This window comes from Paroedura picta, chromosome 12 (assembly GCF_049243985.1).
Source record: "Paroedura picta isolate Pp20150507F chromosome 12, Ppicta_v3.0, whole genome shotgun sequence".
Taxonomy (NCBI): Eukaryota; Metazoa; Chordata; class Lepidosauria; order Squamata; family Gekkonidae; genus Paroedura; species Paroedura picta.
The window spans coordinates 35,964,912-35,988,872 of NC_135380.1; the positions used below are offsets into that span (position 1 = coordinate 35,964,912).

The 23,961-nt window shown below is 46.4% G+C and overlaps 1 protein-coding gene across 1 annotated transcript in view; it reads left to right on the forward strand.

The window, feature by feature from the left end:
• NIBAN2 (niban apoptosis regulator 2) overlaps positions 1–23,961 on the forward strand; it is a 100,967-nt gene that overhangs the window by 34,179 nt on the left and 42,827 nt on the right. The window contains exon 2 of the mRNA XM_077307092.1: positions 14,670–14,800. Within this exon, the coding sequence (XP_077163207.1) occupies positions 14,670–14,800 (131 nt within the window). The remainder of the gene's footprint in view (positions 1–14,669; positions 14,801–23,961) is intronic.

Genomic DNA, 23,961 nt, shown 5'->3' on the forward strand with positions numbered 1-23,961 from the left:
TCGCTCAGTGTGGGGTTGGAGAGCAGGCCCCGTTTTCGACATGGCGGTTGTGGTGAGCCTGCGTGTTTGACTGGCCTCCAAGGTAAGCTCAGGCTTGTTGAGCCCTTTGTATAAGGCGGCCCTTGGCCTATGTTAACAAGCACTTGGCAGGTTCTTTGGCATCCCAGTCCCTCCAGGCATTGTTGCAGGTGGCGTAAGCTCACAAGCTTGGCTTCTGATGGCTGGTGGTGGAAAGTGCGGTCAAGTCACAGCTGACTTATGGTGACCCCTAATGGATTTTTCAAGACAAGAGACATTCAGGAGTGGCTTGCCATTGTCTGCTTCTGTGCTACGGCCCTCAATTTCCTTGGTGGTCTCCCATCCCAAAACTAACCACGTCCGAAGCTGCTTAGCTTCTGAGATGTTATGGTATTGTCAAAGGCTTTCATGGCCATAGTCAACTGATTGTTGTAGGTTTTCTGAGCTGTGTGGTCATGGTCTGGTAGTTTTAGTCCTTGGAGTTTTGTCAGTAGCTGTGGCTAGCTTCTTCAGAGGTAGGACATGACAAGATGGGGATCTCTCTGAGTTCCACGGGGCTGCAAGACAGAGCTCTCCTGCTAGGCCAATGGTTGAGGCCCCCTAGATAATTAGCTAGAACCCCCATAGCAAATCCCTGGCCTCCCTCCTGTCCCCTCTCCCCTCCCTTCCTCCCAGTCCTCTACTTAATAACTAACATCTCACCAGTTACAATCTTGATCTTAGTAATTTAGGACTGATGCAACAGTGGAAATTTGTGGTTCTTAATTTTCTTCTATCCATGTGATTTATTGTTTTATTGCATTTTTAGACTATGTAAAGTGAGATGAACAAACGAGAGGGGCAATATATAAATAAATAAAATAAATTAACAAGAGCCAGCCCCAGTTGTTGGCGCACCACAGCCCCAGAGTCCCGAAAACAAACAACAACCAGAAATTAGGCTAGTCGGAACATCCCATTCCAAAGGTATTTCTTGGCCAAATTATTGACAGGCTTCCAATCACTGTTGTGTGGAAACTGGAGAGGAGCTGCTGTACGTGAGAGCACATGGAAATTTTGGGCGGCACATGCTGGGCAGAGGCCTTTCTCCCTCTGTGAGGTGAGGACATCTTCTGAGTGATTTCTACCATTCCATCAGGGAGGCAGGAATTCAAGTTTCTCCTTCCTCTTAGCTTCCAGTGGGAATCACCCAGGCTCAGATTGCGAAATTGTAGAGGAAATGGAATTACCAGACCAAAATAAATGCTTTTTCAGACCATATGACTATCAATACTTATTGGGCAGATATATGGCTGCATTAGATATCAAGTAGTCTACAGTGGAAGAAAAGGTAAATCCTAAATTAAAATTTTAAAAAATACTAAAGCTAATACAGAATTTTTTCCACCTAAGGGCCAAATTCCAAAAGTTATTTCCTCTGCCTCAACATTTTGAGAGATTATATAGAGCTGAATGGGTGAAACCAATGCAAATAGACAGTTTCCTCTTTTCTCTACCCGAAGGAGTCTCAAAGAGGCTTACAGTCGCCTTCCCTTTCCTCTCCCCACAACAGACACCCTGTGAGGTGGGTGAGGCTGAGAGAGCCCTGATATCACAGCTCGGTCAGAACAGCTTTATCAGTGCTGTGGCAAGCCCAAGGTCACCCAGCTGGCTGCATGTGGGGGGGAGAGGAATCAAACCCGGCATGCCAGATTAGAAGTCCGCAGTCCTAACCACTACACCAAGCTGGCTCTAAACACGCTGAGGATATATTTCAGACACCAGTTATTGATGCATGTACCCATTATTGCTTTGCAGGCATACGGGTTATTATCAGAAGAGGGTCAAGGGCCTCTAAAAGACCATTTGGATAGGAAGGCACATTATGCCTTAAAGAAGACTTTTGAAGCAGCGGCTAAGGCAACGAAAGCAGGCTCCATTAGCTCTATTGTAGCAAGGACTTGCATGGTATGGAATCAGATGCACAAGGTGGCTCAGTTAATTCCACAAGACCAGGGGTAGTCAAACTGCGGCCCTCCAGCATTCGCTGGCAGGGGCTCGTGGGAATTGTAGTCCATGGACATCTGGAGGGCCAGTTTGACTACCCCTGCCTACGACTGTCAGAGGTTTTGCAGAAGGTACTGAAAGCAGTGTCATTCTTGGCTGACGCATCTCTAGACACTTCTGTTTTTACAGCTAGAACCATGGCAACGGGTTTGGCTGCCAGAAGAAAACTTTGGCTGAGAGTGTGGCAAGCAGATTTGAAAGCCAAATCGATTGTGATGGCGTACCCGTTCTTTGGTGGGAAATTATCTGGAGAGTCTTTAGAGCGGCTGTTAGTGGAAACAAGAGATAACAAGAAAGTGATGCCCAGAACCTTGAGAAGATCGGTCTGGAGGTATCAAACTAGTTCATTTTCCACACTTAGAATGCCAAACACCCTACCTAAGTTTCACCAGGAAGGCAAAAGACCTTATATTCAGCAAAACAGACAGTTCTTTCGAGGGAGTTACAACAATACAAAACCCAACTATAACTTCAACAAGGGAGACAAACAGGACAGAGAGCAGATGCAGTCAAAACAATGACTGCATGGCTGTGCCAGTGGGAGGCAGGCTAACCTTATTCAAAGATCATTGGGCAGGAGTAGAGGTGGACCGATGGTCACAGGAAGTAGCCCACAAAGGCTATGCAATAGAATTTTGGTGCCTCCCACCAGACAGGTGTGTGAAGTCTCTACATCCAAAGTCAAAAGATAAGATGCTAGTGGCAAAATAGGCAATAGTACATTTAATTCAGATTCAATCCAAAGAAAGAGTGCCACAGGCAGGGAGAAGTGTATTCAGTACTATCCCTGGTACTAAAACCAAACGGAGATTGGAGGGTAGTGTTAGATTTGAAGTATTTGAACAAATTCATAAAGACAAGAAGGTTCAGGATGGAAACCTTAAGGTCCATAAACAGAGGAAAGGGAAGGTGACTGTAAGCCATTTTGAGACTCCTTCTGGTAGAGAAAAGCGGCATATAAGAACCAACTCTTCTTCTTCCTCCTCCTCCTCCTCCTCCTCCTCCTCCTCTGTATTTGGCAGCTTCTTATTGTAACTTTACCACAGCCTGTGCTCTCTCTCAGAATTCTGGATAAACCTGACCATGTGAGTTGATGTTATTCTTTTATGGGGCTGCACAGGAGCTTGAAGACTGAGGTTTCGGTTTATGCAAAACCTTTAAGCATAGGTGCTCAAGGTGAAATCCGAATGCGTTTTTGGGTCCCCTTAAAACCAGCGATGCTGAGTGCTGATCAACACAAATGCCTAGAAAGCTTTGAATGGAAACAGCTTATTGGATTGCATACACAGATCTCATTGGGGAGAGTCGGTTTCCAAAGGCCCTCTTCATGGATCATTGGTAAATGAAAACTATTTCTTATTTTCAGCAAGGAAATGGAAAACAAGATGGGAGGATGTCCTGGGGTGGCTGTTTTCCACGTAGCTGCCGGCATGGCATGTGTACCAGTTCCTTGCCCATGGCTAGCTAGGGAAAAACAGCTGTGGGGCATGCCGGAAGGCAAAATGTGTCTTCTGTTGACTGATGCCTGTGATTGGATGACTGTGTCATCGTTGGTTTGGGTGTGAAACCGCAAGTGCTTTTCCTGCAGCTTTAAGTGTTGTGCTTTCTTTGGTGGCTCCTGAATTATGGAACACCCTCGCACCTATCCCGACAGTGCTGATTGAGCTTGGCTTCCTCTGCCAGCTAAAGACGTGTTTGTTGACCCAGGTTTCCGGTCTGATTAGGTGATTAAAAATACCAGCCTAAATTCAGAGAGCCTTTGGTGATAGGAGTAGACTAGGAGTACTTTAGATTGAATAAACACTGTGTGCTTGGCCCTGGTTTTCATGGTCTTGTTTTGCATCTGTTGGGTTCATGAGACCAGAGAAATGTGTATCTTACAGTTGGGATGTGGGTGAAAAAGAGAAGGGTCATCTGGAATCCCAGATTAAGCAAAGTGATCTTGGGCATGGAGATCTACTGGGACCAATCCAACTTCCTCCCATCTGCACTAAGCAAGGAATCTGTTTGATTCTCTCTCTCCTGACAGTTTCCCCCTTCCCCAGCATACTGTGACCTATAGGTGGTCAATCCACTGGACTCATGGACTGAGCATATTAACAGATGGCAAACAAAGGCGGGGGAAAGGTTATTTGGAAATTGAAGATCTTTCAGTGCTTCAAAAGGAATTCATGGTTGGCAGGCCATCTTCACCTGAGAAGTTTGAGTAGATCTTCATTTGCTCATTGAGTAAGCCTGACTTGATCCTGCTTGATCCACATGCCTTTTGGATTTAGCCAAGAATCTTCTTCTTGGCCAAGAATTTTCTTCCCCTTGTAGTTCATGCTGAATGTGTACAAGCCTGGTACTTGTGCTGGGCAATAAGCCAATCTGCTGGGCTGCCTCCTAGGAAAACTACCATTTGCCAGGTTGTTACCCAGCAGCACCTTTTGTCACCCCTTTCCAGGAAAGAAGCAGGAACTCAGTTCTGCCTGCAGACTTAATCTCTGTGAGGGTGAAGATGGCTTGCCCAATGACCAGTATCAAGACTCCTGATACCAGACCTGCTTGTCCTTGGTAGAAGGCGCTTTGTAGCACAATTTACAGCCTTCCCTGCTGCCCATCCTGCTTTTTGCAGGGGCCATTGTGTAGGCCAGGGTTCCAGGGAACTCTGAGTTTCCATGTGTGCTCCCCAGGGGTTTCATGGCCTTTCCCAGAAGTTTGGATGACTCTTGGTATCACTGAATGCCACTGGAGCCCACTTTGCCTGTTGCTCTACAGGCCTAGCCTTCTCTCTCCACAGTGGAAATGATAAGTGACCCATTGATCGATTGGCTGGCTCCCATATCTTATTGCCATGCTCATTTCTCTGAAGGGGCATGTTGCCACTTCCGGGATTCCTTGAAGCCTGAAAAATATTTCAAGGATTCCCTCACAGGAATGTTGGAAAAGGCTGGTGTAGGGTGACCAAATCATTACTTGGAGATGGCCGTATCTCACTCAGGTTTGAAAGATCTTAGGCCTGGATGACCACAGGCCTTCATGAATAAGTTACAGGTATTGGGGAATTTGCCCAATACAGGCTGCATCTCCCAGCTCTCTCAAAATAATAATTCCCACTGTTACTTTCAACTGTTCTGGCTCTATTGTGAGCGTTTTGGGCATGGTTGAGGTTTGATCCCCGTGGGCTTTGTGGCTGGATGCTACTGAAGGGAAAAACCTTTGAGGCTCTAACATTGACCTTTCTTCTAGTACTTGAACTAAAGGTGTGCATGCGTGCGTGTTTGTGGTGACCTTCAGCTCTGTCTGTTCTAGAAGCTGCTGGACATGTTGGGTGGTCAGCCAAGCAAGTTTCTCTTGGAACCCGGGGTGGAAATGAGTTGTTATGGGAACAGCCCTGTGAAAATGACACTTCTGTGTTATGAACAGTCTTCCCTGCAAATTGTGAAGATCCAGTGGGACTGTGGAAAATAAACACATGTATATTACTAGGTTTCATGTTTTCCCCTCCCAGTCTGGTTTCTGCTTGGTCCTGCATATAGAAAGAGCAAACTAAAAGCAGTGACATCTTGGTGATGTTTAGTTCGGTAAAGCTGCAGAGTCAGAGAGCAGTCATTGTCACAGGGCTGTTCCCATAACAACCCATTTCCAACCCGGTTCCACAAAACCCAAAGTCTCTCACAGCAGCCAACCAGTTCTTCTGGAGGCCAACAGGTCTGAGGCCTTCATGAGAACATTAGAAGAGCCCTGCTGTATCAGACCTCTGGTCTGTCTAGTCCAGCATCCTCTCTCACACAGTGGCCATATAATATACAAAAAAGGATACACAGAACCAAGCAGTAGAAAAAACACTATCTGTGTATTGCTGGCTATATAGAAAGTGTATGTCAGCTAGGGATGCCAGCCTCCAGGTGGGGCCTGGGGATCCCATGGAACTGCAGCTCATCTCAAGGCTAGAGATCAGTTCCCTGGAGAGAAACAAAAACAGGTTATCAGATCTTCCCTGGGCTGCATCCCGAATATTCAGGAATTTCCCAGCCTGGATCTGACAACACTCCCTCCCATCCCCTACCAATGGCCTGGAGGGATCTGGCAACCGTAATGACAGCAGAAGTAATATTCAAGCTGGGGGTTCTGTGTCTTAGAAAAGTGAAAATAAGGCTTTCAGATCACACAGGGGCTTCTTGTTACTTGTGGATTGATGTGGGGCACCCAGTTTCCTGCTAAACCCAAAAACTCTAGGCTACGTGTCTTTTCCAGATCCAGAGATGTCTAACTGAGATCCTGGGTCCCTCGACAATATTGAGAAATATCTTCAGTCCCGGGTTATTAAATGTTGAGTGCCACTGTGACAAATTTCTTCGGAATCCCTTGCCCCAAGGTCCCTGTCTGGCAGGCTGTTGTGCTTATGCTTTGGAGCCCTGGACTGAGGCTGCATTCATTACGGAAGTCTTGCTGTGCTTGTGGATTTGGCCTTTTAAAAATTCATCTGCACAACCGCAAGGAGTGCTTGTTGGGCTATTTTTATCCCCTTTTTCAGACCCACAACGATTGGCCAGTGTGGTGCATGGCATTTGAAATTCAGGATGCCGTCCCAGTGGAAGACAACTTGTACACAAACAGAAATGAGGCACAACCTCTTCTCTGTCCCGTTTCTTTTCAGGTTTACAACGGAAAAGCTGAGAGTCCAGAAAAGGCATGCAGGAAAAGATGGCTGAGGGGGGGGGGGGGGGATGACAATGGAAACTAGGATTGTCCTGAGCTTAGAGCTGCTCCACTTGCATGCTGGGAGGAGATGCAGCTCTGCATTGAATCCCTGTCCGGTGGAGGTCAGGACAACAGTGCCCTTGCTAATTCCATAACTTTAATGTTGAACAAAGTTTGAGTCTCATGGCACCTTCAAGACCAACAAAGTTTAATTCTGCACAAAAGCTTATGCGCAGAATTAAACTCTGTGGATCTGGAAGGTGCCAGTGGATTTTGTTCTGTTGCTTCTGTCCAACACCAGCTACCACTTGGATCGAATTTTGAAGTTGCCCTATACCATAATTGGCTAGCCTTTAAGGAGCTACACTTAATTTTGAAGCTGTGTTGTGAGACTACTCTGCCAGAAACCCACAATAATCTTTGCCCTGCCAGCTAGAGGCTGGGTATCTGAGTAGGGATACTTTGGAGGGTAGGCTCTAGAGGAGGGGTGGACAAATCACAGCTCTCCAGATGTCCATTGACTACCATTCCCATGAGCCCCTGCCATCTGAAGAGCTACAGTTTGGTCATTCTATCCACTATGATCTCTTTCCTCTCCAATCTTCATGCTCAAATCTCCTGGAGTTTCCCAACCTGGATTTGGCAATGCCACAGGGGAACCTGGCAACCCTATACCTGAGATACATATAATTTTGGCCTCTGTCCTGCACCCGGAATCTGGCTGTAGGAAACTTTTTGGGAAAGCTTCTCTCTCCCCCCCCTTTGATTTAGCACTCATTTTTGGACCAGGAAGAAAGCTGACTGGCTCTCTGCACTTTCCTTCTGCTTTCAGCTTCTGTGGGCTGCAATCCCCCCCCCCCCCTGCATCCTGGTTCTTTCACTCTCGAGCTCCTTGATGCCAGGTCAGCTGACTGCCTTGAGCCACTTTGGGGGCTATTTAAAGAGCACGTTCATTTTCACATGATTTCGGGAGTGGAGAGAAGGGAGGTGGCAGCTCCCCCTCCCCCTTGTCTTCGTTGGCAGCCGTCCTTTCTTCCAAACCTGCTCCGCTAGTTACTGGGCTTGGCACGCAGCGAGGGCCTGTCTAGGTTTGCAAAACAAAAATTACCAGTCTGTCTTGGGCCCACGAGTTTTATTAGCTGGCTGAAATTTCCCTCTGCTGTTATCGATTAGAGCAGCAAGGCTTTGCTGGCTGGTCTCAAGGAATTTTTCTTTTTGTAAACTCTTTGCACATTGCCGTGGTTAGAGGGATACCAGTTCTATTCTGAATGTGATGCAGGTCCAAGAAGGCGCCTTCGGAAGAGGCGTTTCCAAGACAAAATAGTCGCCTGCCCCCTTTGGAACTGCCTACATGTACAGACTGTGTTTGTATGAGCTTGTGAATGGACTGAAATACCTTTAAATCAGGGGTAGTCAACCTGTGGTCCTCCAGCGTTTGTTGACAGGGGCTCATGGGAATGGTAGTCCATGAACATCTGGAGGACCACAGGTTGCCTACCCCTGCTCTAGATGATCTCCCACATTTGTGTTTTGTATTGTCCTCCCTGCTCTGTGAACCTGGATATAGATTTTTTGCAGCAATTTCAGCCCGTTTAAACCCAGGCTCAAGGGTGGGGAAAGTAATTTGCAATATTATCGTTAATTAATTGATTAACTTCGTTTATCACTTGCCCTTTCCCTCCTGGTGGGAACACAAAGTGGCTGATGTATTATATGGCACAGACCCTTACCCATATGGTTCTCTTTAGGCATTTGGCAGAGGAGGGAAATTGGGGCCAAAGCTGCCTTAGAGGTGGTAGTCAATTGCTCAAAACTCCTTGTAGCTCAATTTGTTTTCTGAGAAGGAACTTCGTGATGTTTCTCCCCCCCCCCCCCCATGTTTTGAGGTTTGCTTGGTTCTTGCATTTGTGAATTGCGTATTACCACTGCATTTCCCTCCCTTAACTTGTCTGTCTTGAGTTAATATCTCAGCCGCCTTTGACTGTCAGCAAGGAATAAACCTACGTTACAGCAGGGGGGGGGGGGGGAATGAAAGCACATATTATGAAAGCCTCTCTATAGCTGGGTGCCTGTAGGCGTTTTGCTCCATAGGTGAGTCGCTAGTTTTCTCAAGTGCTGGGCAGGGAATCCGCATTCCCTCCCCCCCCCCCCCGAAGGCATCCCTCTTGGGGGTTGCGCGGTGCTCAGCTGCTGTTGCGTAAACAGTTCTGGGGGTGGATCGGGGCTTTCTCTTGGCCTTTACACCCGGCATGCTTTACGCTCCTGAGACATGAATCATTCTCTGCTGTCATTGGAAAATGTGCTTGTGTGCGGCCGGCCAATAGGGAAAGGAAAGGAACGATGACTAACAACCAGGGGCTGTCTTCTCCCTTGCATCCCCCTCCCCAAAAGCAGGACGGATGGTTGTTAGGGTTGCTGGTTCAAGATGACCTCATGTGGGTGAGTTTGTTTCAGCATGTTCTGGTCTCCCATAGAGTTTGCCATTGGGATGGATTCCTTTCCCACCCCCAACCTTTTCATTCAAATGCTCATGAAATGGGGATCATTTCTACTCTTAGGCTCAGTTCAAGCACAATTGCAAACTTTGGGTTGTTGCTATGCAGACAAGCCTGTGTGTTCTTGGATTGACACATCCCTTTGACCATGACGGGGTCCCCAACGTGGCACCCCAGGGCACCATAGCACCCATGATCCCTTTTCTTGGTGCCCAAGAGCTTTTAGAAAGTGAGCATTTTGTAGTTTGCACCCACCATCCTTTATCTTTTTTTCCAAAGCTACCCTGGGGCTCAAAAGGTTTGGGGACTCCTTCACGATAGCTTCCCATGTAATTAATTGGTGTTTTCAGACTGTGGTTTAGATGATTTGCTGGCCAGCCAGGGTTCTTCCCCCGCCTCCAGCCTTTAGTAATTCTTTCTTCTTTAATCAGAGTTTTATTATACACGTATAAACAAAACCCACAACAGAACAAAACCATCGGATAACACATAGAGAAACAAGCCATCATAATGCAGTATGGTTCCGACCAGTAAAGAAGGACCAAATAGGCATCAAAATCCAAATCCAAATCCTTTATTGGCATATAAAAACAATATTATGGTAGGAAGTGGAATCAATAGGCATAAAAGCAAACTTAAGTAAAAGATGGAGTAACTACATTAAGCCCAACTGAATAGGCTTGAAAATAGTACTGCCTAGATATCGGGAATAAAAATGTCACAGTCAGAGTAGTTCAGCCGTGGAATTGTCTGCCTAAGGAGGTGGTGAGCTCCCCCTCACTGGCAGTCTTCAAGCAGTGGCTGGACAGATACTTATCCTGGATGCTTTAAGCTAATCCTGCACTGAGCAGGGGGTTGGACTAGATGTCCTGCGTAGCCCCTTCCCATTCTAGGATTCTAATAGACTTTAACAATACAGTCCCTTAGAAAACTGGAGGAAGTAAGCAGTTTGGTGAAGCCACTTGAGTCAAAAGTGTGTGCATGGTTAACGGGGCTAGGTTCTAGCTTCAGGTTGTTGGCAGCCTGATGGAGTCCCTCATGGGGCCCTGTTTAACTCTTTAGCTCAGCACCAATGGCCAGATATTTGCAGTTTGCTCACAAAACGCTGTCAGGAGCCTGAGTCGAGAATAAGGTTGTCAGAGTCCTCAAAGCAACAGAGGAACACTTTCCGAGGGTGAGGAGGAGTGCCAAAAATGAACGCAACGTGTCCCCTGCCCCCCTCTATTTTTGGCAGGCCAGAAGTTGACCTGGTTATACAAGGCAGCTGTTTGTTTTCCTAAATCTGTCCACCTGATATCAGGTAAGAAAGCTACTGTAATCCTGCATGGACATCTGATCTGGTTGACCCGGAATGCCTGATGCGAAGAGACCTTGCAGGGGTTTCATGCCTCAGCCCAGGTAGCTTCTTTGTGCTCTTCCATCCGTATCATGCCTGGAGCACTGCTGCAGGGTGATGGGAGACTCTGCTGAATGTGTGTGGCCCAAAATGTTCTAGAACTGCATGGTGGCGATACTTCCGTAGACGAGTGGTTTGGGATGGGGCGAGAGAGGCGTCTGGAGGGAAACAGTGCAGTTGATCAAATGCATGTGGGTCCTTACTTATTTCTTTTGAATTAAGCCAGGCCTTGGTTTGGGAGACTGACTCTTTTTTAGTAAGGGCTTCTGGGGTGCATAAGAGAAACCACAGGATGCAGTGTGTGGAGAGCCAGCTTGGTGCAGTGGTTAAGAGCAGCGGCCTCTAATCTGGAGAACCTGGTTTGGTTCCCCACTCCTCCTCCACGTGCGGTCAGCTGGGTGACCTTAGGCCAGTCGCAGTTCTGTCAGAGCTTTCTGGTGTCTGTGGTGGGGAGAGGGAGGGTAGGCAATTGTAAGCTGCTCTGAGACTCCAAAACAAGTCTTCCTCTTTTTCCTTGATCTTTACTGAGCAGTCAGCCCAAATCTTCGTTCTCTCCGAAGCCTTGCAGATAGAATATTAGCCTAGAGAGCTTCTGGCATAGCTTTCCCCCTGGTGTGCTAGCCTTTTATGAGCAGGAGCATTTAAACATTTTTACATGGAGGAAAGCTGAGCCATGTTGGCTTCCTTTTGAGGGCTGAAATGGAAGGTCCCCAGTGTACGCTGACCGCTCTGAGATAGTGGCCTCAGCTGATAGATGTGATCAATGGGATGCCCTAAATAAGTGGAGTAACACCGGACCGGACCACAATTTTGGAGTGAGTTGTTATGCCTGCTGCATCCCATTCCGTCTTCACGTCGTGCCACGGACTTTGTCTTTGCTTTCAGTCTGTTGTATCCTTTTTGCACCATAAAAAATCATTCAAGCAACTCAGCACAGATGGTGGCCTGCCTCTGGAGCCCTTTGCATTTGCTCCGGGGAGAACTGCAACTGTGAACATTTTTTCTCGAAAGAGCAGCTCCACTGGCTTGGCTTCCTAAAAATCTGGAGCCGGTCTTAACAAGGGGGCTTCTTTTTCTCCTCTTCTGGAATAGCCCCCTTCCCCTTCTGCCTAGTAGATGCAGATTGACCTTACTTTGCTAGCCTGTTAGCTATCACGATTCAATCTCTGCTTGGCAAGAGCATTCTGCTTTTAGCCCGGACCTTGTCCTGAGAGCATTTTCGCCTCTCCTGTGGAGCATCTAGCCCAAAGTCTTCAGATAGCTTGTGGGTGAGAGCAGGTTTGAGCCCGGGTTATCCTGGCTAAAGTCCAGCTCTCAAACAGCTAACTGTATCACAGGCTGGGAATTAAGCAGGAGGAAGGACATCTGCGAGTAGTTTGGTCTCTGCAGCTTTGTTTGTGCACATCTGATGCTCCCAGGATACGGCTGGCTTCCTTTAAACTGTTCAGAGGTTCTCTTTCTACACCCCCCTCCCCCTTTCCATATTGTTCCTCCTTATCTGCAGGAAACATTAATCTACCTGAAATCATTAGCCAAAAGCTTGAAAATCCCTCCTGGGAGGAACTCTGGAAGGACCGATAGGAAGACGTTTCATCATTTAACATTTCACATTTCTGTCTGCATTGAGAGTCTTGAGGAGCTTTGCTGTGGGATGGAAAGCGGAGCTTCTCTGCTCTCAAAGCTGCATATAGTCGGGACCGATCTAGGTTTGGGGCTCTGCCGAATTAGCCAGGAAGCAGCTGCTGTTGGGACTGGTGTGATCCACTGGGGCCTTCTGCCGATGCGTGTGCAGGAACGCCCTTGCGCGAGTTTTGCTCAATTCAATAGGGCTTCCTGGTGGATTCGGATGATCAGACCCAACTTTAGGGGCTCATACCATTGGGAGGGGCCAAACTCAGTGGGAGAGAGCATCTGCTTTGCATGCAGAAGCTCCCAGGTTCAATCCCCAGCATCTACAGTTAACTTAAAAGGATCAAGTTGTAAGTGATGGGGAAGACCTCTGGCTGAGACCTTGGAGAGGTGTTGCCAGTTTAGGTAGACAACACTGATCTTGATAGACCAAAGGCCGTATAAAGCAGCATCATTTGTTTGTGTGATCTGGTGGTGGTGGTTGCTGCCCCTGGGCTGTCAGGGGATGCTTGGTTCCTCTCAACCAGAGTGATGGGAGGGAGGGAGAGAGGGAGGGATAGCTGTCTGGCGTACTTGTGGGAGAAAGGGGTGGAGGCACAGACATCCCGTCTCCCAGGCTAAGTAGCAGTGTTGCAGGACCCCCCAGATAGTAAAAATCCCCCTGGTGGGAGTGGAAGGTCGTGGGGGCATTTTGCTAATAGGAGGTTATTTTGCATGAGTTTTTGCTCTAAGTTTGCACCCTCCTAATGAGAAGATGTGTTTGGCTCAATAGCTTACCCAGAGGTGCAGGCTATAGGGTGCCTCCAATGTGGACTGTGGAAGTGGTCAGAAATTTGGCAAAACGGTGATCTGAAGGCAGAATTCCAGTTTCCGGCTCTTCAAAGCTTCCATCAACATAACCTGACCTACTTGACTCCCTAGAGCAGGGGTAGTCAAACTGCAGCCCTCCAGATGTCCATGGACTACAATTCCCATGAGCCCCTGCCAGCATTTGCTGGCAGGGGCTCATGGGAATTGTAGTCCATGGACACCTGGAGGGCCGCAGTTTGACTACCCCTGAGCTAGAGGAGTTCAAAATGTAAAAAACAAGGATATTTCGTGAAGCATAAAGATAATTTTTCCTTTTTCAAACTGGCCATCTGAGGTTCCTAGGGCACTGCACATGAAGTCAGAAGGATTCCCGTGTCGGTGTGGACAATTATGAGCTGCAGAAAGATCTGGCCAGAGGATTTGGCATCTTCTGACATCAAAATAACTGTGAGGCTGAGAAGGCGCTGACAGCCTCCTTTCACAGGGCAGGTGGCTCGCTTGTTTTTGCAGGTTCTCCCAAAACGGAAGTGACAACAGTGGTGTGTGTCTAAGAACACCTAGTAACTATCCCCCCCCCCACACACACACACACATCCAAGGATTAGTGACATTATTATTATTATTTGATTTATTAACCGTCCCTCTCTGCATCCAGGCTCTTCATTGGTCATTGAGGGTGCTGACAAGACCATACATGGTCATATCACCTGATAAATGTTTAAGACATGCTCTACCTTCTGCTGTTCTACATGGGACATTTCAACAGGTCCCGCATTCAGCGAGGTTGTGCCCCTGTGGACAATGCTGTATAGAATCAATTGCACACATTTTCTTCCATTGGCCATTTTATTCCTCGATCCGAGCTAAATTTCTTAACTCGCTGCTGTGTAAAAGAGAACTGCATTCGGATGAACGCAAGATTCAGTTTCTTTTGACATCCCAGAACCCTGATATAATTGAACCAGTTGCAAAGTTTTTATATCTTGCCATGAGAAATCGTGAATGTAGTATGTCTTACCCTAAAGCATGATCTTTGCCTTTGTTTTCACTAGTAGTGGATCTTTTTGCACTTTCCCTTCTTATATTGTATTTTTATATGCTATTAAAGGCTTGTTGTTGTTGTTGTATAAATGTTTAAGAAATGTAAAAAAATATACATATTAAAAATTAACTCCCACCAATTCAGGAAACCTTCCAGGGGTGTCAAGAAGCCCCAGCGTTTCATGAAACCCTGGTTGAGAAAGCTAAGAGTAGACAGTAACGGTTGTGATGGAACAGTAATCTCCGTCTAAGGCAGCTTCGTGTCTGTTTAATCCTTAAATATCAGTTGCTGGTGGGAAGACTAGGGGAGGGCTGTTGACTTTATACCCTACTTATGGCCTTCCTGAAGGCATCTAGATGGGCCCTTGGGATGATCCATCGGGGTTCCTTGGATGCAATGCGTTCAAATGAGATGGCAAATCTAGCAGTGGATGACATCACCATGCATTTTTTGCCAAGACTGTTTGATATTACTGCCAATAACTAGATCCTTTCCTTTTGAAACCGCATTTCTATCTCAACTCTTTTTCTTCTTCTTCTTCTTGCAGAGAAGACTGGCAAAGTTCTCACGGATTTCGCTCGGTTCTATGAGGAGCAATATGGTGTTGCGCTCTTCAACAGTGTCCGCTATGAAATCGAAGGTGGCGGGGGGCCGCAGGCACAGCTACTGCACCGCAAGGTAAGGAGGAGGATGGGATTTGAACATTTTCAATTGATGTAGGTGGTTGATGCTCGTGATGGTGTAGAAGTTGTAGGATAAGTATGAATTTAGTGGCTGTTGCCTGTTTCTTCAGTGTTTCTGTTCTACAAAAAGCTTCCACCCATCTGCATTTGGGATGTGGGAGTCCACCTAAGGTAAAGTCTTTTTTGCATGTGGCCACATAATGGAAGTTCATTTGACACAAAGATATGTGTATTAGCAGTATACAGACAAACTTGATGAATGTGTTGTATAAGAATGTACAAATTTACCTTGGATAGCCTTCCAAGCTGGTTTGTGCTTGGAGTACAGACTGAGGTTCAAGCTTTCAAATGTCCATGGTTTGATATTGGTTTGTCCTTTGACATTGGTTTAGTATCCCATTTCTGTAAGGCAGGGGGTCCTCCAGAGGTCGAGCATTGTCACATTGCCAAACCATGGTTTGCAAACCTTCTTCAACTATGATGTCTACTTTTTGCTAGTCAGTTTTTATGACTTGTCGATTCTGACATTGTGCAAAACTGGAGCTAAGCTTCTATAGGTGTGGCTTGGGGTGATATTTGATTAAACCGGTGTATTAATTAATGCATTCTCAAAGGCTTTCACAACCAGAGTCAATTGGCTGTTGGGAGTATTCCAGACTGTTTGGGATATTCCAGGCTGGTAGTTTTAGTCTCTATTGTTTTGCCAGTAACTGTTGCTGGCATTTTCAGAGGTAGGATATGGCAAGATGGAAATCTCACCACACTTCGGCATGGACATATTCCCATCTTGCCATGTCCTACCTCGGAAGATACCAACCACAGTTATTGGCGAAACTTCAGGGACTAAACTACCTGTCCACGGCCCCACAGCCCGGAGTGCCCACAACAACCAATAAATTAATTCTTGGAGTTCATCTTCAGTCTTATGTGCAGCCCCACATTGGGACTGCACTTGCACAAGCCAGCTATTGGAGACTGTCTTCCAGCTATCCTGGTATTTTTTAACAGTCCAACGGGCTGTAGAGCTTGATAGAGGCTGTTTTCCTGCCCAATGGTCACGTGGTCCACAGGGAAGAGCTCCCCTTTTCTCTCCATCCCCCTGAACTGCCACGAATATCATAAATGTAGCTATTGCCTATAAACTCACAGTGAAGACACCTCAGTGAACAACAATTACAGGTTCAAGTGGGTAGCTGTGTTGGTCTGAAGTAGCGCATCAAAATCAGAGTCCAGTAGCACCTTTAAGAACATCAAAGATTTATTCAAGGTGTGAGCTTTCGAGTGCAAGCACTCTTCCTAGTCTGAGGATTTTGTTGCATAACAATTACAGGTGAGTGCAATACTGCTTTATTTTCTGTGGTCCTCCCGTTTTAAGATCCATATTGCTTAAGGGGCCAGGAGCCAACTATCTTATTCTATCCTGCATTTCCTGACATCACCCTGTGACTTCTCTTCAGCATATTTCTTTCACCTAGGATGGGGACAGACTTGTCCTCCAAGTGGGCGATAAACTGCTCAGCAAGCCATTTTCCCTTGAGAGCCCTTTTAACATCGTTTTCTATAAGCACTCTGCCTGTTACAAGGGGACTTCCATCTGGAATATGCAAAATCATCTTCCATTAAACAAGCTGTGATTTCTTGCTCTGTACTTTCAGAAACCATGCCACAACTCCTTGGTTAGGCTGGCCAAGCTTAGAAGCACTGTTCTACTGTCAGTGTTATTGTTGTTGTTTTTTTTAATTTTTGACCGCAACTCTTGCATTCCTTGCTTTTGTTAAACAAGCCTAACCCTTTGGTTAAATAAACGGGCTTGTTGTGATAGGAGTGGAAGGGAGAGAGATTGACGTTAGACTGTCTTATCCCCTATTAATGCCTTTATCCCTTCAACCAAATTGCAGGGGAGGTGTTGGGTGATGAGAGATCGGAAGCTGGTGGCATAAGTCAGCAGATCTCTAAGCCAACACGGTTACTCATAATTAAGTGTTACATTGTTTGGAAAGTAATTGTAGTTGGACAGATTTATATTAAGCATTGGGAGGGCTTGGAACTGACTTCACACTTTAGGCTCTTCTCTGCGTCTGCTCGCTTTCCTCTGGTTAGCAGTGTTTATGTAAGCAGTGTCCTGTGTGTCACTTTTTTGGGGGGTAAAATTAGAATCTAAACCGTGGTTGAAATAGTCACAGATCTCTGCTTCAGCATCCACTTTCTGGAATGGGGTATGTGGGAGGGAAGTGGATCTGCATGGGATATTTTGAAGTGTTAAACTGGGTTTCTGTTGAAGTATGGGGGAGGTAGCTTCCTGTCACTGCCTTTGAGATAGCGCAGGCCCCGAACTGAAGAGGAGAACAGAGCTAAAGTTTACACACCCAGAGTGGGGTGTATGATTTGAATGATAGCCAGGAAGGGAATGAAACAATAGACAGAGCAAAACCATCAAAAGAACCAGCTACATGAGATGGAATGGATGCACCATGATTAGTATTGTACTGTAAATGTATAAAGGGTATCCCTGTTCACATGTTTTCCTGGATGCATGTACAGTCTAGCCTAATGAAAAGTTACAGTGACTGCATGTGCAATCCATGTGTAGGGCACCCTTTTCTAAAAATATATGCCCTGGGTAATTCTCACATTAATGTTCAGTGCTCATACAGCTGAATTGGTGATATAAAGTAGCGATCCCCAACCTGTGGGCCGCGGACCACATGTGGTCCTTCGACTAATTGGAGGTGGGCCCTGAAGGATGCCTTCTCCCCCCCCCCCGGCCCTTTACTTCATCCCCCCGGCCCTTTACAACACACTTTGGGTGTCATTGTCTCCCATCACTCCCAGATGGGACTATCTCGTTGCAGAGAAACAAGCTCAGGGTTCCCATTGATTTGTCATTGTCATGAGTTAAAATTTCCATGAAAATAAAATGTTCCTTATGTTCATAGTTGTGGCATGTCTGTATCTTATTTTGAAGGGATGTTTAAACATTACCATAGCGATCAGAGAGCGTTAGGGCAGTGGTTGAGAGTAGAGGAGTAAACTACCCCTCCCACACACACCGGGCCTCAGTAAAAGGCATTGAGTGGTCCCCGGTGAGTAGTCCCCAGCGTTGAGTGGTCCCCGGTGATAAAACGGTTGGGGACCACTGATACAAAGCACTCTCATCCGGGTTCTGCATATCTATACCAGTCAGCTATTTCTTTTTATTTCTTTTCTTTTAATTTATATATAATAATTTCTAGCCCCCCCATCAGCACAGCCATCTTGGGGTGGTTAGCAACAATGTTAAAATACAATGCGGTTAAATTGCAGTGCCATTAACATCAGTTAACACAGTTAATTAAAGTAACCAGTTAATTTACCAGATGGTTGGTAATCCTCAATAGTGCTTCTAATTGGGGCAGGCAATATGCTTTTTACCCTTGATCTTTCTTCAAACCTTGCATGGAGTAATTTGTATGTTGCATTCATTGTGTGATGGAAACCACACATTTATCCAGGTATTGGTCCTAGTTTCATTTGGAAAGTGAACACACACTGGATTGATCTATGCATGTACATGCAGGATGTACGTGCATTCACTGTAGCATATGAACAAGGCTTCTGCAATGCCTGGGCCCTCATTTTTAATCTTTTTTTTTATCAGTGATTAACCTGAAATTCATTGTGTATTAACCTGAAATCTGGGCATGCAGAGAAGAACTGTTGCCTTGAGCAGATTGTGGGGACGTTGGGCAGAAATGATGTCTGTAATAAGTAAATTATCCAGAGGACTCCAGGAAGCTACGGAAAGGTGGTTGCTTGCACAGGTCCACCTTGGATGGATGATTTTCTCTATGCTATGCCATTCAATGGGGTTTTGTAGGAACTGCCCAAATGTACACAATGATAAGAAGAGGAGTTGGGCTTTATACCCTGCTTTTCTCTACCCAAAGGCGCCTCAAAGCAGCTTACAATTGCCTACCTTTCCTCTCCTCCCAGCAGACACCCTTTGAGGTAGGTAGGGCTAAGAGAGCTCTAAGAGAACTGTGACTGGCCCAAGGTCACCCAGCTTGGCTGTATGTGGAGGAGGAGTGGGAAATCAAACCTGGTTCTCCAGATTAGAGACCATTGCTCTTAACCACTTTCACCACATTGTCTGGAACCGGCGTCTGGAGTGGGCGACCCAACATGCAGGATGTTCAGCCTCGCCTCTGAATGCATCTCATGTTGTTTAAAGGCATCCTGTGAGAATCTGGTGTGTGTGTGTGTGTGGGGGGGGGCTGGGCAGGCAAGGGAGACCAGTTCCAATGTTTCCAACCGGATGCACACCCATTCGTTCTTGGATAGCTCCTGAGATTTTGTCACGAACCAGAATGTCCTGTCAGGGAAGGCGTAACATCCTGGTGCAGTCGTCAATTTGATAAACGTCTATTCCTTGTGCTCATTTGGTAGGGCTTTGCTGTCTCCTGCAGGGAGGACGGGCTTGGCTTGACCAAAACACTGAGAAACATTCCAGATCGTATCGTGTTGTTTAGCAAGGATGTCTTTCAGCTTTTGCCTCTGGCATAAAGGCTGTAAACCATCCGTTGTCTCCGGCTTCTGCTGTAAAGAGGAGTAAAGGTAAAGGTATCCCCTGTGCAAGCACCGAGTCATGACCCTTGGGAGTGACGCCTTGGCAGACTCAATACAGGGTGGTTTGCCAGTCCCTTCTCCAGTCATTACTGTTTTACTCCCCCAGCAAGCTGGGTACTCATTTTACCGACCTCGGAAGGATGGAAGGCTGAAGTCAACCTTGAGCCGGCTGCTGGGATCGAACTCCCAGCCTCATGGTCAGAGATTCAGACAGCATGTCAGCTGCCTTACCACCCTGTTCCACAAGAGAGGCATGAACCTAGCCAAAGTTCTGTGGCATATATACAGATCATAAAACACAGTGGTCAGCCCCTATTAGCAGATGTTGTTTTTTTGGCAACATCTGGCTGAACAGGGGGCAGAACTTTCAGACATGTGAAGCTGCCTCCTTTTGTGTAAAGCTGCTGGTACGGGCTCAGTATTGTCTTCTCTGACTGGGCTTGGGAGAAGAAAAAGGTATTTCACAACAGTGGCTGTTTGAGAGCCTTGAACTGGAAATGCCGAGAACTACTTAGCTCAGGACCTTCCACGTGCAAAGCAGGTTTCTGTCCCTCGTTGAGCCCCAACCTCTCACCTCAGCTCAGGTTTTCTCAATCAGAGTTCCGTGAAACCCTGGGGTTTCTTGACGGCCATCAAAGGGTTTCCTGAATGGGTGGGAGTTAATTAATTTTAATACATTTTTAAAATCTGTTCAACATTTATTGTGTCCTGCATAGTGCAGGAGGTTGGACTAGAATGACCCATGAGGTCCGTTCCAACTCTATTATTCTGTGATTCTATGATTGGCTGATATGACCATAGGTCAACCTACGCCTTCCTCCCAAAATGGCCAATGGTGGGCCTGGAGGGAGTGGGAAAGGGAGGGGGCCTGGGTGGGCTTCCCAACCATATTCTGCAGGATCACACCACTTCTGGGGTTTCTCAAAGCATGAAGAATGTTCCAGGGGGCTGTCAACCGTAAAAATGTTGGGAAAGCCTGCATTAGCTTCTCTTGGGGATCCGAGGAAATTTGCGATTTAGAGGTCAGGTCTCTCTGTCTTTGACAGCTGGCTCACCGTGTACTGATCTTCTTTTCCTCACACCACCCAGGCTGTGCAACCCGTTTGCTCCTGACTGTCGAAAGAACGTCTCTCCCAGTTTCGGCCTGCTAAGCTCCTAGCTGCATTTCTGGTTGAGAGTTTGCCTTAACTTGCTGGTATGAAGGCTTGGGAGAATGCACTTGGCTCAGGCCTGCTGTTTGATTTGTGTGAATTTGTTTCATCCCATTCTTTCCACGTGGAATCTGGGATAGGCCAGGGGCCTCTAACCTTTTGGAGCCTGTGGGCATTTCTGGAATTGTGCCACAGTGTGGTGGGCGCAGCAACAAAACGGCTGCCCCTGACCTCAAATGCTCTACCCATGAGGCTTGTCTGGGATTTAATCTCTTAGCTGTTTTATAGTTTTCTTTGGGCCTGAGCAACCGGTGAGGAGGGTAGGGATGGGGAAATGGGCATGTGTGTGCATGCAACATTTCCAGTGTCATTATGCCACTTTTGGGTAAGACTGCCAACCCCCAGGTGGCACCTGGAGACCTCCCACTATATCAGTCTCCAGGTGGTCATGATCAGTTTTCCTAGAGATAATGGCTGCTTTGGGGGGTGGACTTTATGGCATTCTACACTTCTGAGGTTCCTGCCCTCTCCAACATGGCACCTCCAAAATCTCCCAAGTAATTTCCATTCCTGAACTGGCAAAATCTGTATTTCTGCCTAAAACCAGGCCGTGACAAAGAGTAGCTCTAGGAATGGTCAGAAACGTGGTGATCAAACTTTGTGGTTTCAACACTGGCGACATCACTGGTGTTTGTTTTTTTTAATTAAATTTTCTCCTCCCCTGGTGGCAACTGGGCTTGTCAGCAAAAAGACTTCCTGTCACGGTAGGAGGTCTGGCAGACCTAGGCCTGAGGACTGTATTGTCAATGTTGTTTTGTGTCATCTTGAGTTTCAAGATTTTTGTGCTAATTATTCTGCCTGATTGTTTGTCTCAAGCCATCTATTTATTTTAATATTTGTATGCCACTGTTCCCAGGAGGCTCAGGGCACCTCACACAATTTAAAACACAATCGTAATTTATATACATTAAAAAAAAATCATATTGATTTAAAACACATCTATGCATAAGACAATCAATAGGACCAGCCTGCTTAATCTGTCTTATTGCTCCAGGGAAGAGTTCTCCTGACTCCTGAGAGAGGTGGCAAACAATGTTATCCAAATAAATAAATGGCAGCTCTCTGAGTCCCAGACTGAGGCCATAATCGGCAACTCAGAACGGAAGTGCCCCTTCGTTATGGCCAGGCTGTGGCCTCCAGCATTGAACTGAGTCATCAGTTGAGCTGGTGAGTCTTCTCGACAAACTCTGTCTGAAGAGAACTGAGTGACTTTTACAAAAATGAGGTCATTGCATAGCTGGTGTTCTTGCGCCATTATGGAAGAGCTGGGGGAGGCGGTGGTATGTTCCTGTTTTCTTATACCAAATGCCAGTTGACACCCTAATTGGGTGTTTGTTGTTGCCTGGATGCAGTTACCAAGACCCTGCCCACTCCTCTTGGCTGATGGCCAATGCAAACGCTAAGCAATCTCAAAAGGGCCAGGGTGTCATTGCTTTCTTGGCTTGTTGGCTGGCATTCCTTGGGGGCGTAGACAGGGTGTGTATGTTTGGGTTTCGATTCTTTGCTGGCTCAAAATGAGAGATTTGGCTCAAACCCCCTGCCCTTGTGTAGGGTACGAGTAAGTAAATTTAAAAGTGAAGCAAGTATGGTTGTTGGAAACCTGAGGATTTTGATGGGAATGTGGCCGAATTATCCAATGTAATTTTGGATTACGTCCTGCAATTCATTTTGGTACTTTAACCTGATATTTGCCCATGTCTAACTCAGCATTATGGCAATCTCATGTTGCTATGTCTGGTTAGGGCTTGTCACCTGTTAGCGTAGTATGCCCTTGCTTTCATGTTGTGTGAATGTGTATTCCCCACTTTTGTTTCCAGGGACCAGTGCCCTGAAAAAAGCCATAATCAAGATTACGTGTATTTATGTGTAAGACATGGGACTTGAAGTATTAGAAGCTGTAGCTTGGTTCAGCAGAGGCACATGTCTCTGAGTCCTGTGAATGCAAACCGAAGAAGTATACCCTGAACGTGTAAGAAAGAGGTATCACACGGTGTCCTCATGCCATCATGTCCGTTGTGGGGTCCCTGATTGTCCAGACCGCATTGTTGGCAAGAACATTTAAAATAGGTGCTGAACAGCTATAGAAGGACAGGAAGTAGGGGAGGAAAAAACAAGCTGCAGAACAAACAGGCTTTGGGAGCTGTCTTGGAGAATAGCTCCCATGAAATATCCTCCCATGCAAATTTGGCACAACTCTTATTTTCTCTTGCTGTCGAAGAAATCTACATTAGTAAAGGATTGAGTTTGTTGACCCCTCTCCTGCAGTGCTGAGTTTAGATGGTTTGAATAATTTTATTTGTTCATAATGCATTTTGTCTTTTGCAGTAACCATATTGGAATGTTAAGCTCCTTGGAGGTGGGGACCTCTTGCGTCTTCTCTGTAAAGCATTCCCAGGATGATCCTGTGCAGTGGCTGTGCACACAGCTATCTTTGCTTACCGCAGTCGTTCTCAGCTTTCCTAATGCCGCGATCCTTTAAAACAGTTCCTCATGTTGTGGTGTCTCCCAACCATACAATTATGCAAGTGTTCTTTCACGGAAATTGAAATGAAATTGACCAATGGCGTGAAGATCCATTGTTCATGATTGTATGTAAATTGGTTTTTTCCTCGGGGTTTCTCAGTTCAGTTCTGCCTCTTGTCCCACCATGCCAATCTCACTCTTTTCCGCTGCTCCAGACAGATGGACGCTCTATCTCGATTTCCCCCCCAAGGCTGTTGTGTAGATGGTGCCCCCCGCCAAGCTGCTTGCCTTGCTGCGACCCCTGTGAAAGGGTTGTTTGACCCCCAAAGGGGTCCCGACCCCCAAGTTGAGAACCATTGGCTTACTGGGATTGTCTGATATCTTTTGACCCAGTGGCAGGCCTTTTTAGGTACAGACTCTGCAATAGCTTGCCATGGGAGGCTGGTTTCGATGCCATCCTTCCAGGAAGGCCTGCACGGCTGTATTTAAGAGGGCTTTTTATTGAAAAAGAAGGCAGGGCAGGAATAATCTGGTTTGTTGTATATCTGTTTGTTTCTTTTTTGGGTTGTGAATAATTTATGGAGGAAGAAGGTGGGAAACAAACACTGAATGAAGTTTGTTTTTTAAAGTACAGTATTGGTGTTGGGAAAACGTGTCAATATCTTCCATTGAATTACTCAGGAAAAAGAAGTCTTACCTATTGCTTCTGTTAGTATTGCTAGAAGTAAAAGTATTTTGAGATGGTGAACTGTCTTCCACAACCCTTATTAGTTTCCACCAAGTAAATATTTGAAAGGTTGTCACTTAGAGGAGGGCAGGGATAGGTTCCTGTTGGTAGCAGAGGAGTGATACCAGCTAGAGATCAGGGGGGGAAATC